This window comes from Oncorhynchus clarkii, chromosome 12 (genome assembly GCF_045791955.1).
Source record: "Oncorhynchus clarkii lewisi isolate Uvic-CL-2024 chromosome 12, UVic_Ocla_1.0, whole genome shotgun sequence".
Taxonomy (NCBI): domain Eukaryota; kingdom Metazoa; phylum Chordata; class Actinopteri; order Salmoniformes; family Salmonidae; genus Oncorhynchus; species Oncorhynchus clarkii.
Genome location: NC_092158.1, coordinates 22,791,177 through 22,805,780, shown reverse-complemented (window position 1 = coordinate 22,805,780; position 14,604 = coordinate 22,791,177). Strand labels below are relative to the sequence as shown.

General features: G+C 46.4%; 1 protein-coding gene across 1 annotated transcript in view; it reads right to left on the bottom strand.

The window, feature by feature from the left end:
• Positions 1 to 1,641: 1,641 nt before the first annotated feature.
• Positions 1,642 to 14,604, bottom strand: part of LOC139422885 (protein phosphatase Slingshot homolog 1-like) — a 27,857-nt gene continuing 14,894 nt past the window's right edge. Inside the window, exons 8-16 of the mRNA XM_071174331.1 lie at positions 14,328 to 14,393; positions 13,694 to 13,888; positions 13,399 to 13,492; positions 13,146 to 13,274; positions 12,903 to 12,949; positions 10,082 to 10,228; positions 9,643 to 9,843; positions 4,584 to 5,214; positions 1,642 to 4,285 (exon numbers count right to left, since the gene is read on the bottom strand). Of these exons, the coding sequence (XP_071030432.1) occupies positions 3,215 to 4,285; positions 4,584 to 5,214; positions 9,643 to 9,843; positions 10,082 to 10,228; positions 12,903 to 12,949; positions 13,146 to 13,274; positions 13,399 to 13,492; positions 13,694 to 13,888; positions 14,328 to 14,393 (2,581 nt within the window). The 3' untranslated portion in view covers positions 1,642 to 3,214. The remainder of the gene's footprint in view (positions 4,286 to 4,583; positions 5,215 to 9,642; positions 9,844 to 10,081; positions 10,229 to 12,902; positions 12,950 to 13,145; positions 13,275 to 13,398; positions 13,493 to 13,693; positions 13,889 to 14,327; positions 14,394 to 14,604) is intronic.

Genomic DNA, 14,604 nt, shown 5'->3' with positions numbered 1-14,604 from the left:
CCAAATGATCACGCCTAAATGGTGACCACACTAACCACAAGTGGTAGACTAGCCTGAACTGGATTAAAAGTGAAGGGACAGGGGTCAGTTTGAGACAAATCCCTATTCCATTCAAATAATTGTATTACCTGTGAGGGAATCTCTTTGCTCATTGAAAACCCACCAGTGAACACAGGGAAATTCATACAGTGCAATAACTCAAAAGCCACAAGGGCTGCGCTCAAACAGGAAACCCAATTCTGATCTCTTTTTTACTAATTGGTCTTTTGACCAATCAAATTAGCTCTCAAAAATATCTGACATGATTGGTCAAAAGACCAATTAGTGAGAAAAAATATATATAATTCTGAACTGGGCTGCCTGTCTAAGCACAGCCAGTGTTCATTGACCACAGAACACAAGCCATTATTGTGACTTGAACCTAAATTAATTGCAAATTGCTTTGACCAGTACCTCGGAGTAACAAACACTAACAAAAGTTACTAATGTAACACATGCTGCGATATTCAGCTGATTAAGAGAGATTTTCATTTTCTTTGTTATCCCAAATCAAGAGCAATCCAGTCTACATGATGTATAGTATAGACCATTGCATCAGTGACAATGACATATGAGTAACAGTTATTTTGCACACAGACACCTTTCCCATCGCACTCATATTACAACCACGGTGGTAATAAAATCTATATATTGTCATGCGCCTGCACACACACTGCCATCACACATTATCCTTGCACACTCAACATGCCAAATGCAGTAGTTATAACAGACAAAACAACTTCAAAGCATAATAACACCCGTGTGGCAAATGAAGCTTAGGCTGGCCACAAAGAACTCAACCAAATGCATATTAGATTATATAATTAAAACATGTACAAATAAATACTCAATCATAAATAAGGAAGATAAGTTCATGTAACATTGGTGATACAACATGTGGGATGATGGCAGTGGCCCCAGTCATACTGTACTGCGGCTCTACAACAGCTTTGGAAGTTGCTCATGTCTGCTGTAAACAAAACAATTCCTAGTGGCTAGTGATATTCTCTCCACAGACTGCCACAGAAACCAGAATTGTAACCCCTTTCTAAGCAACTATAGATAGTCTGTTCCGACACCTCAGCTTGTTTTTGTCCCAACTTCCTAGTTTGGCTGATAGCATTGCCATACGAATGGAAAAGGCGGAGAAAAGCTGCTTCTTTCTTCCTGCCACAAACAGCTCCAGCTAAATCACATTAGGCTTTGCTGCTGGGACACTCCCAGGTCTGGCACTAAATGGGAGAGCAAAAACAAGCAGTTCAAACAGTCGTTCTGCTTCAATGTATAGCAACGACCCAGTGGCCACTTCACAGTACCAGGTTTATGCCTGGGCCTTCAGAGTGTCAAAGGTGTTGTCTTGTGTAGCTTATGCAGATGAACGGATTAGTATTTTTTTTGCAGTACAAAGAAAGGTAGTCTAATGTTACTCTGTTGCTGTGGCACATTGACAGTTGAATAAAGCCTCTACAGTGCAGTATCACAAAGGTGTGAACAAGAAGGGGAGGAGAGTATGTACTAGCATGTTAATGCAAAAACTAAACAGCCAGAAAATCAACGTACTGTATTTGATTGCCTTTTGAGAGTGATGCAGGGACGATGGTGTCAGACTTTATGGCTTTGACTACAGCTGGTCTACGAGGGGGGCAGCAGAGAATTATCAGTGCTGCAGTAGATTAATGCAGTGTTGTAAAATCCAGTCCCAAAACCATTTGAACTCTTTCAGTTGCCCACAAATCCTATCAAACCATACAAACATGATGAGTTCTTAAATTAGATCATTGAAGTACTGTACCTATTACCATTGCACAGAAGTGAAAGTTCAGCTGTGGCAAAACTAAACCAAAGTGTATATGCTCCCTCTAAACTACCTCAAAGATACCGAAATTAATCCAGAAGATAATTTCAATATTTCTTCTCCGTTTCTTCCCATCATCCATAGCATGTGTGATAAGTCCAGTCAGTCTACTGCTCTGCTCCCCATGAGGAAGCTCTAGTTGTGACAATGAGGACAGCTTGCGTAACACTAGACCGTTATGAATGGACTTTTGACCACTTCAAGACATTATTAAATTAAGTACCTCAATGGAGGAGAGCTGGCTGAGCCAGTCATTGAGGAGAGGTAAGCCAACAAAAACAGTATTGGACCATAATAGTCTTGAGATGCTTGTGTTCTGACTGAGGTACCCTGCTTTGCTTGAAGAGGCAGGAAGCTGCTCATATGATGAAGTTGTTGTTCGGTGACACAAAAACAGCTTGTAGCAAGGGAGGAATATACAGAAAAGGAGGATTCAATCTTCAACAGTCAGTCTGCTCAGGGGCGCGAGATGCTCAGGGGCACATGAATCAAAACAGAGGCTCAGTTGCACACATTCATTGAGCTCCTTCAAGTGGATCTTCTCCAATAGCATCTCTTATTTGGATTGATAAACAGACAGTACATGTACACTGACTCAACGAAACATTAGGAACACCTGCTCTTTCCATGACAGACGGACCAGCTGTGATCCCTTATTGATGTCACCTGTTAAATCCACTTCAAATCAGTGTAGATGAAGGGTCGGAGACAGGTTAAAGAAGGATTTTTAAGCCTTGAGACATTTGAGTTATGGATTGTGTATGTGTGCCATTCAGAGGGTGAATGGGCAAGACAAAAGATTCCCCTAAAAATAAAAATACATGTAAAAGTTTGGCTTTTTAGTTTGGCAGGGTATGGTAGTAGCTGGGTTTTTCACGCTCAACAGTTTCCTTCCTGTGTGCATCAAAAATGGTCCACCATCCAAAGGATATCCAGCCAACTTAACACAACTGTGGGAAGCATTGGAATCAACATGGGCCAGCATCTCTGTGGAATGTTTTTGACACCTTGTAGAGTCCATGCCCCATCGTATTGAGGCTGTTCTGAGGGCAAAAGGGGAAAGGGGGTCCAACTCAATATTAGGAAGGTGTTCTTAATGTTTTGTATACTGTCTATAATAGGAATAGGAAATCTTTAGTTATTTTTCTTTCTTCCAGCCAACATGCTGCTAATATGTCTCAGGCATGTCTCCAGGACACCTGGCAAATTTCTCCCTGCTCCTTCAAACTGCTCTTACACGGTCAGGTGGTTTAGACACATGGAACCTGTCTGAAAGAGAGACACTGGAAACACAGTCAGCTCCAGAGGGTGGATGGGGGCTCAGAGGGCTGGGGGCACGGTGAAGAACAGCTGGGCCTGATCATCAGCCAGGTCTGAGAGGTCCTCGGTGGAGAAGGTGAGACCTCCCAGTTTGGCCAGGGAGCTAGAGCGTTTGAGCAGGGAGGGGACGGTCAGGCCGGCCAGCCTCATGCGGGTCTCCATCTCCTGGGTGCGCGGCCTGACCAGGCCTGGGCGTCCCCCGCAGTTACTGTGGAGGCTGACACTGCTTAAGCTCCGGGTGAGGGTGGAGCCATAGGGGGAGGACACAGGGGTCCAAGTCTGGGTGGACCACTGGGGGTACGACACTGGGGTGGTGTTCATCTGGGGGTCTGCGGCTGTGACCACACAGCTGGTAGAAGGGATGTGGGTTTCAGAATGCACCCTTACATCCCCCTCCACCTCCATCTCCTCCACCGCCAAGCTCAGGTCCATCTGCTCAGACAGCCATGCCCCTGAGAGTGGACCTTCCATGGCCAGTCCTGAGAGCCTTACCAGCCCCAGCTCCAGCCCTGTCCTCTGTAGCTGGGCAAGGGCCTCCTGCTCCTGCTGTGGCTCCACTCCACCACTAGGAGGGTCCACCTCCACCCCAGCAGGCTGCAACTCCACACCAGGAGGCTGACCCGCTGGCCTCTCCCCCTCCAAGCTGAGCTTCATAAACGTGAGCTCTGTGATGACTCCAGTCCCCGCCTCCCTCCCTGGCTTTGGCTCCTGCTCTTCCTCCTCTTCCTCCTGTAGCTCGTCCATGTCCTCCGTCTCCAGGGAGCAGTGTCTGTCTCGGGGCAGCTCCTCGCAGCTCATGGGTGACACCAGCCGCTGGCGGTAGGCCTCCAGGCGGGCAATGGTGGCAGGGAGGGCACAGGGGGAGTGGGGGGTGGGTGTGTTGGTGAAGTGGGTGCCAGGGGGGTCTATGGAGATAGTGGGGACCACCCCGCAGTGGCGTGTGGGGTTAAGGCGGTGGTTGCGGCCTCCTGCGGGGCGCTCACAGCGCCGCCCTGGTGGCAGACGCAGGCAGTCTTTACAGGACTGGTAGGAGGGCTTCACTTTGTAAGGGTTTCCTGTGCTAGCACTGTCCTAAACAGAAGAAACAGAGAGAGGGAGGGAATGCATGGTCAGGCACAGAGAGTGACAGGGTAACGGACCAAGGACATTACCTGATTTAAGGTCTTGAAGCAAATAAAACAGATTATGACACCTACAAGATGATAATCCCTTAAATGAAATGGGATCAAATAATGACATAAATATTACACTTACAGAATTACAATTATAGGCTTAATATCTCAACCCTAACCCCAAGCCAGTTTAGGTTAAAAGTAAGCAAACCAGCATAATTCTTATAGATACAGGCATTAATTACTGTCCCACTCACGTCGAAGGCAGCGGGGCAGCTGCGCTTGGCAGCCAGGCGGTTACTGTTGTTGGCGTTCTCGTTGTTGAAGCGGTTTACGTTGGCCTGATCCTTCCTCTCCTCGTCCTCCGTCACTCCCTCTCCTCCTGCAGGTGTCCGGGCCAGGGCGGCCATCTCCGCCTCCTCCTTCTGTGCCTCCTCCTCGTCCTCCTCCTCCACGGTGCTGAACTCCAGGCGTAGCCTCATGTCCTCCAGGGGCTCCAGGCGGCCCCCACAGGTTTGGGCGGCAGTGCCCTCCCCGGGCAAAGCCAGTTGGGCCATGGGGAAGCCCTCATCCTCCAGAAGGGCGTCCCTCTCCACATCCTCGATCTCGATGAACACCCTTTCCATGCCCAGCAGGGGAGGGCCGCGCACTGGGGTGGAGGGCTCGCTGTCCAGGGCCGTGTCCGACAGCCGTCTGAAGTAGTAATTGTAGTTGAGAGGGTCCAGGGCGTCCACCTCCAGGCCCCGGCAGGGGGAGGCGCTGCAGCCCTCTCCCCCCCAGGCCTCATCCTCCACGGGGGTATCCTCTCCACCACAACACTGGCCAGACGCCTCATCTGGGATGTCCTCCCCTCCCTCGGGTCTCCACAGCTTGTTGTGGCGCTGTTTACTGGGGAACACATTATGGTTATTGTAACCCCATCACTATGTACAGAGTACATGTACTTTATACAGACATAACAAGATGCTTAGCCACTAATAAAACTTAAGGATCATTCAGTCACAATGACCTGCAATCTACCAACCTAATTATAAGCTAATAACCTTAGACTGCTTACCTGACCCCCTCTAAACAGCCACTGTGGTGAATTAACTGTCACATTTGACCTGACCTCTAAGCAGCGAGTTAGGTTGAGCATAATGAGGTTAAATATCTCAGGGTCCTTGCTCCCTGTGATCCTTGGGACGTCCCAACTCTGATGTTAACCCATTGAAGTTGAAATGAAGGTTAGGGTTAGGTCAGGATTATAGTAAGGGAACACCCCCCTGAAATGGACAAAAATGAATGGGAACATATCGGCACCGTACAAAACATATACACTATGTCCAATACCATTCAATTGGACGTCGTTTCATTCAAAGTTGATTGCAAATGCCATATAGCAAATGCCAAGTGTAACACTGCAAAAATCCAATAGATGGCGAGTGCGCTCCATCGTAATTTTTCATATTGCAAATGTAACAAGTCAAGACACACAAGTAAAATTTTGAAAATTTGAACATCTTTTCAAAAATGTATCACCCCCTTAAAAAAGTGCTTTCTGGACCGTTTTTCGAAATTCTTTCGATTTTTTTGTAAATTACACATGTATAAGAACAGTATCAACATACTTTTGTCATATTTGATTAATCGCCATTTTTTAAAAACTGTTTTACTTGTCCATAAGGCATATGTTTGGTCCATTTGCAATATGATTTCATAGGAAGTCAAAAGTCCCTTTTTTAAAAATCCAAATGCCATAAGAAATTTCCAAATGCAATATGAAAGTGCCAAATCAGGATGTTATGTCCATTTGCCATGTACGATCAATGGAAGTCGGTTTACAAGTTTGAACAAAGGTAACTATTGCAGGCTCTGTCTGTCTCTAAGCCCCATACTGTGTCACTCCATCCTTGCTGTGTGTGTGTGTGTGTGAGTTTTTAATGAACATTTGATGGGATGAATGACTGATTTACAGTTCATGAGGGTTGCCTAATCACACATATGAAGTTTTGGAAAGATCTGACTTTTTTAACCCTTCGAAACAGCCCCTATGACACCAATTATGGCACTTCCGATTGGCACAGGTAGCTAAAAGTAAACACATATCCTCATTGCAGTAGGCTTTTACAGAATCCTGAGTTAAGTCTATACGTTAAGAACTGACTGATTTACACAGGGTTTAATGCACTATTTCTATCAAACTGCAGGTTGGGTATGGCAAAACACTTTTAGGGTGATTTTAACCACTTCCGGTTGCTCCAGGAAGCTTAGAATCGACACAGGTAGACCTCATAGTGGCCTGATGGACTGTCATCGAAGACAGGTTCATAAGGCATTCATAACCCACATAGGCTTCAGGTTGACTTTAGAGGAGCAGGCAATGTATTCCTATGGGGAGAGAAGTCATTGAAAACTGTGAGAAGAAAAAAACATGTTTTCACTGTTAAGGGTTAATGCCACATGGCCAAGGGTAGGCTTGCACAGATTGGGAGGACCTCAGCAATGTTCCTGAGGTCAAATTCTGCATCTAACCTTAACGGTTCTCTCTCTGTCTCCCAAAAGCACTTGACATTTAGGTCCAGGCTTCATTTTGGACCTTCTTTTTTACACGGTCGCTGTACTCAGACCGAGCGAGCTACGGTCAAGCGGGGCATCTCGTTGAACTCGGCACATCCTAGAGATTATGGCAATACCATTGCAGGCTCTGTGTGTCTTTAAGCACCAGACTTTTTCACGTCATCCTTGCTGTGTGTGTGTGTGTGTGTGTGTGTGAGAGCTTTTCTTTGACATCTGTTGGGAAAAATGACTGATTTACAGTTCATGAGGGTTGCCTAATCACACATATGTAGTTTTAAAAAGATCTGACCTTTTAAACAGCACACATGACACCATTCTAAGGCACGTCCGGGTTGCACAGGAAGCTATAAGTAAACACATATCTTGATTGGGGTATGCTCTTACAGAATCCTGAGTTTTAACTATTTATGTTAAGAATTGACTGATCTACACTTGGTTGAATGCAGTGATTTTCACAATTGCAGGTTATATATATATATCAAAACACTTTTAGGGTGAATTGAATCACTTCCGGTTGCTTCAGGAAGCTTAGAATCGACACAGGTAGACCTCATAGTGGCCTGATGAGTTGTCATCAAAGACAGGTTCATAAGGCATTAATAACCTACATAGGCTTCAGGTTGAATTTAGGGGTGCAGGCAATGTATTCCTATGGGGACAGAAGTAATTGAAAACTGTTTGATGTAAACACCTTCTTTTAACTGTTAAGGGTTAATGCCACATGGACAAGGTTAGGCTTGGGAGGACCTCAGGAATGTTCTTGAGGTCGAATTGTGCTTCTAACCCTAACTGTTCTCCTGCTGTCACCCAAAAGCACCTGCAATTTTGGGCCAGGCTTCATTATGGGCCTACTTTTTTCATGGTCGCTGAGCTCAGACCGAGCAAGCTAGTCTAGCGGGGCATCTCGTTGAACTCGGCACAGCCTAGAGATTATGATAATGCCATTTCAGGCTCGGAGTGTCTTTAAGCACCGCACTTTGTCACTCCATCCTTGCTGTGTGTGTGTGTGTTTGTGTGTGTGAGTGAGAGAGAGAGCTTTTCTTTGACATCTGTTGGGAGAATTGACTGACTTACAGTTCATGAGTGTTGCCTAATCACACATATGACGTTTTGAAAAGATCAGACCTTTTTAGCCCTTCGAAACAGCACCTATGACACCATTTTAAGGCACTTCTGGTTGACACAGGAAGCTGAAAGTGAACACATATCCTCCTTGGGGTAGGCACTTATTATAGAAGTTTGAGTTTTAAGTTAAGTCTTTATGTTAAGAACTGACTTATTTACAGAGGGTTGAATTAGTGTGTGTTATTACAGAAAATCACAGAAATCTCACAGAGCTCCGAAACACACTTCAAAAAGATTTGTATGAACACGCTGAAACTGGACCTGTAACTTAAAAAAATAATAATAATAATTTTGAACATCACCAATTGTACGATTTCTCTTAAATTACGATAGATAAATGGCTGGTTCTTTTTTTCCTGACACCGTAGGTCAAATTAGCGCTCTATTTGAATTTTTGACCTTTAATCCCAGAAAAATGGCTATAACTCAAAAACCGATGAGGCCTCGACACCATCTTGTTCGGGGCCAACTGCCCATTATGCCAAACCTATGCTCACCAAGTTTCGTCTTCGAAGTCTTTTCCGTTTAGGAGAAAAGGCCACGTCGTGATTGGTGATGTTTTGTACATTTGCAATATGATTCCATTCGCCCTCTGGTGGGATTTACCGGGATAGCGGAAAAATGACCAACATTTGAAAATTTTATAAAACGGAAACCGAATGTCCGAGAGACTTTGTTCGATGACTTCCCGGAAGATCCGGCCCTGCTGCACGGCCCGCCGCCGTCGGCAAATTTTTCTCACCGACCATATGGCAAATGTCAAAACGTTCCCTTCATGTATGTTAGGATAGTGGTTAAGGTAAGCGGTAAGGACGTCTAGGGTTGCAAAGGGTTGGAAACTTTCCTTTACATATCCGGAAATTTTCTATGGGGAAGTTAAGCCCGGGAATTTTGCTTAAATTCATCAAAAAGTTAGCTTATAACAGTGAACCTTTTTGTGGGATGCACAAGGCAATTCTAGGTCTTGTGGCATATTTTGGTTAAACTATCCCCAATTCAATGGAATTGCAACCCTCTGCATGCACAGTGCATTCTTTCATCACATGTACAGCTGATTCTCAAGATCTTGCACACTAATGAAATGCGATTGAGCCCACACTACTACTCTGTCTGAGCCACGGACTACATTCTTTCTGGTAAGTTTTGATTACAATACTGGGTGGGGTGAATATATTTTATATAACATACATGATTTTGTGTTACCTCTAAATAGTAACCTACAGCAAAGTCTGTTTAAATCATGTCTAACTTGTTAACAATTTCTGCTTGCTAGTTTTTGCTACCATGTGGGTCTAAGCTTGCTTGAGCCTACTAACTGAGGAGTGTTAATTCACTTGTTTCCATACATGTTTCATTTGAAAACATTTATCTTACAAAGGAGTTGTTTAATCTAACTGCTTAACTAGTTATCTGTACATGGAATTGTATTTATTTACATTAAAAAAAAAAAAAACTCAAAATATTCCCCAAAATGCGCATCCCTAGGGACGTCCCAAGGATAGCACTAACCAATACCTCATGACTGCAGTGGAGTAAGAATAAGTGGCAGATGCTCCTCATGTAGCACAGTTGGTTACATGCCAGAGCAAACCTGCATATACCAGTACAGTACCCCAGTATACCCTGACTCACCTAGCGTCCAGGATGCCCTCGTACTCGGCCAGCTGCTTCATAAAGCCAGCGTTGGGCCGAGCAATGCTCCTCTTCTGCTTCACAAAGTTGTAGGCCTTCTCCAGAGTCCAGCCATACTCCTTCATGGCATACGCTATGACCGTGGAGGCTGACCGGCTCACACCCATCTTACAGTGGACCAGACACTTAGACTGGTTCTTTCTGTGGGGCAATAATGTTTTACATTTAAACCCTGTTAATTTTGAAGAAGTCTAATCCAGAGTGACTAGGCTTTCCACATAGTTTGTGTATAAAATAACCCAGAGACAGAGGAACTACCCACTATTTAAGTCTACACTTCCTTTGTTGTTCTGCAGTAAATACTTCACATGCTGCAAGACGTGTTTTAGTTAGCTGTTTGAGAAGTAGGGTGTAGTTTGTTTGACAAGTAGGCACTCACTTGGCTCTGACGATGAAGTTGTAGGTCTCGTTCCAGTGGGCCAGCAGGTCTGTGGCCTCCTCATCAAACACCCGGATATTGTGGTAGGAGAACGTGCCCTGGAAAAAGTTGTCTATTTCCCTGGTCACGTTGAGGATGTAGCCCACACTGCATCAAGAAGAAAAAAACATGTTTCAAGTTCTAATTTGTCATATGTACAGGATACACATGGTATACACAGGCCAACGAAAAGTGCTTACTGGCAGATTCCTTCTCGATAATGCAACAACAATAATAAATAAAATGTTGATGTGTACACCGAGTGTCTAAAACATTAATGACACCTTCCTAATATTAAGTTGCACCCCCTTTTGCACTCAGAACATCCTCAATCCGTCAAGTCATGGATTCTACAAGGTGTCAAAAGCGTTCCACAGGGATGCTGGCCCATGTTGACTCCAATGCTTCCCACAGTTCTGTCAAGTGGCTGAATGTCCTTTGGGTGGTGGACCATATACAGTACCAGTCAAAAGTTTGGACACACCTACTCATTCCAAGATTTTTCTTTATTTTTCTTGTTCTTGACACAAACTGATGTGCCTGCCTGGCACCTACTATCATACACTGTTCAAAGGCACTTACATCTTTTGTCTTGCCCACTCACTCTCTGAATGGCACACATACACAATCCATGTCTCAATTGTCTCAAGGCTTAAAAATCATTCTTTAACCAGTCTCTACACTGATTGAAGTGGATTTAACAGGTGACATCAATAAGGGATCATAGCTTTCATTAGATTCACCTGGTCAGTCTATGGAATGGAAATGTTTTGTACACTCAGTATATATCTGTGTGTGTGGGTATGTGAGTTCATGTGTGCTAAGGTGCAGAGAATGGTAAGGTGGTAAGAGAACGCAGGTGGTAAGTCCAGATCAAGTGTTCGGCAGTCTGATGTTATTAGAACTCATGCTCCAATACCGTCTCTCCGATGGTAAGGGAGTCAACAGCACATGACTGGGGTGTGTGGGGTCCTTGACGATGCTGTGGGCCTTCCTCAGGCACAGTTTCAAGTAGATGTCCTGGATGGGTGGGAGCACAGTCCCAGTGATGTACTGGACCGTCTTCACCATCTGCTGGAGGGCCTTGTGATAGTGGACGGAGCAATTCCCGTACCAGGCCATGATGCAACATGGTCAGGATGCTCTCAATGGTGCAGTGGAAGTATTTGGAGAGGACCTGGTGTGGCATGCTGAATTTCTTCAGCTGCCGTAGGAAGTAGAGGCGCTGTTGCGCCCTCTTGACAAGAGTGATTGCGTTCCAGTGGGGCAGTATCTCGTTCAGTAGTGCTATCCGTGTTCCAACAACCAACCTTTCTGTATTGATAGGTCTTATGAAGGAGAGATGTATCAATGACCTGACATACATCTATTGTCCTTCGTATGGGAATACAGAATAATACAACACTATGTTTGTGAGCCAGTGCTGATGGTTAGGGAGCAGGGGTGGTTAGGGAGCAGGGATGGTTAGGGAGCAGGGATGGTTAGGGAGCAGGGATGGTTAGGGAGCAGGGATGGTTAGGGAGCAGGGATGGTTAGGGAGCAGGGGTGGTTAGGGAGCAGGGGTGGTTAGGGAGCAGGGATGGTTAGGGAGCAGGGATGGTTAGGGAGCAGGGATGGTTAGGGAGCAGGGGTGGTTAGGGAGCAGGGGTGGTTAGGGAGCAGGGGTGGTTAGGGAGCAGGGGTGGTTAGGGAGCAGGGGGTGGTGGTTAGGGAGCAGGGGTGGTTAGGGAGCAGGGATGGTTAGGGAGCAGGGATGGTTAGGGAGCAGGGATGGTTAGGGAGCAGGGATGGTTAGGGAGCAGGGATGGTTAGGGAGCAGGGATGGTGGTTAGGGAGCAGGGGTGGTTAGGGAGCAGGGGTGGTTAGGGAGCAGGGATGGTTAGGGAGCAGGGATGGTTAGGGAGCAGGGGTGGTTAGGGAGCAGGGGTGGTTAGGGAGCAGGGGTGGTTAGGGAGCAGGGATGGTTAGGGAGCAGGGATGGTTAGGGAGCAGGGATGGTTAGGGAGCAGGGGTGGTTAGGGAGCAGGGGTGGTTAGGGAGCAGGGGTGGTTAGGGAGCAGGGATGGTTAGGGAGCAGGGATGGTTAGGGAGCAGGGATGGTTAGGGAGCAGGGATGGTTAGGGAGCAGGGATGGTTAGGGAGCAGGGGTGGTTAGGGAGCAGGGGTGGTTAGGGAGCAGGGATGGTTAGGGAGCAGGGATGGTTAGGGAGCAGGGATGGTTAGGGAGCAGGGGTGGTTAGGGAGCAGGGGTGGTTAGGGAGCAGGGGTGGTTAGGGAGCAGGGATGGTTAGGGAGCAGGGATGGTTAGGGAGCAGGGGTGGTTAGGGAGCAGGGGTGGTTAGGGAGCAGGGGTGGTTAGGGAGCAGGGATGGTTAGGGAGCAGGGATGGTTAGGGAGCAGGGATGGTTAGGGAGCAGGGGTGGTTAGGGAGCAGGGGTGGTTAGGGAGCAGGGATGGTTAGGGAGCAGGGATGGTTAGGGAGCAGGGATGGTTAGGGAGCAGGGATGGTTAGGGAGCAGGGATGGTTAGGGAGCAGGGATGGTTAGGGAGCAGGGATGGTTAGGGAGCAGGGATGGTTAGGGAGCAGGGATGGTTAGGGAGCAGGGATGGTTAGGGAGCAGGGATGGTTAGGGAGCAGGGATGGTTAGGGAGCAGGGATGGTTAGGGAGCAGGGATGGTTAGGGAGCAGGGATGGTTAGGGAGCAGGGATGGTTAGGGAGCAGGGGTGGTTAGGGAGCAGTTCTAGTGAAATAGCTTTAGTGTTTGTGAGACATCCACTCACCCACAGTCCCGTAGTTCCTCTAGATTGGAGGCATTCCACTCAGAGCCCTAGAGAAGACAAACACAGAGGAATGAATATCAAGACAACTTACTCCGTCAGGTTACAAAGGTCAAACTACCTACACCAGGGTTACAGTAACAGAGTTGTGACAGTAGTTCAGAGGTTAGAGAGGAGTGTAGTTACTAGTTAGTGTCAGGGATACAAAGAGACAATCAGGATGTAAAGTTAGGGAAAGGTTCTCACCAGGTAGAGGTGGTCAAAGATGAGTGTGGCTTTGTCCATCTGACCCAGGATCAGCAGCATCTCATTGTCGAGGAACTCTTTGTACTCCTTCAGGTTACAACTCATATGCTGCTCCAGCTCCACACGGATCTGAGAGGGGGAGGACAGAACCGGTATTAGGCTGCACTATGGTACTTATATCTCATGCAGAGTTAATTGCCCCAACAAACCGATCTGTGTGTCCCTACAAAGCCTGGTGAGTGGCGACACATACCTCCTTGGAAGTGACATTCTCCAGGTCCCGGAACATCATCATGCTGCGTAGTTTAGCTTTGATTGCACACTCGGTTCTCTCTCTCTCCGTTGGCCTGAATAACAACATATGTCAATATATCAATGAATTAATTATGAATGTAACCAACACATTTATCACTTTTGATTAAAACAAGAAAGGCCCGGTTTACCCTGATGAACATACATTACCAATCTCAGAAGGTACTGCAACTAGAATGAATCATAAGAAAAACGACTTAATTGAATCTTACGAAAACGGACGAGTCAGGTCTTACCGGTCGACGAACATGGCAGGTGAGTCGGGCCGCATGGTCTCCAGGTCGGTCATAGTGTTCCACTCGTTGATGCAGCTCTGCTCGGAGGTGATACAGCTCTCATAGAAGCCCAACCACGTGAGGGCCAAGCCCCCGGGGAAGTAGTTGTGCCTGCGAGACACATCGCTTGCCTTATGGAGGATCTGCAGCGCAGACCTGAAGCCACACAGGTAGAAGAAGCTCCCAGTCTTAATACAGGTTCTCAACAGCAACTATTCAGAAGCTATTCCACTCTGATTATAGAGTCAGTCTTTTAATCATTGATTTTTAATGACGCAGGAAATTCAGAATACATTTAAAAGCCTGTCAAACCCAGAGAAAATGATGAGTCTGCACATTGTAATGATAGCGGCATCTATTGACCAGTAGATGGTGCATGGACAACTGGCAGCGAGGTCGGTGTCAAAGTGTTACCAGCCTGAATAATTCATCTACTAGTTTATGTTTTTCCACTCATTGATTGTTGATATTTAAATGGAACCAACATGGTAGAGTACAGTCACTGTATGGTTTCAGGGAATATAAAGGTCACCAGACAATTATATTTTGAAGTACCCAAATACAGTATCAAACCCAAAAACAACCAGACACTTACCACATGGCCTGCACAGAAACAGGCTTGAAGACATGCGATCGTCCTCCTGTGGTCACACTAAATCCTCTGAGGAGAGAGAAGATGAAGGATTAGAGAGAGGGGTCTGGGTGCACAAACAGGGGCTGAGCTACAAGGGTTTAGGGGACTATTCAGGACACATTCCAATGGAACATTCCTCCAGCACAGAGAGGGATGACTAACAGCTCAGCAAGAACTCATCTGCCACATGGAGAATTGAAAATGCCTGTAGTTGACTGGACTGCCCACTGGAGGGCAG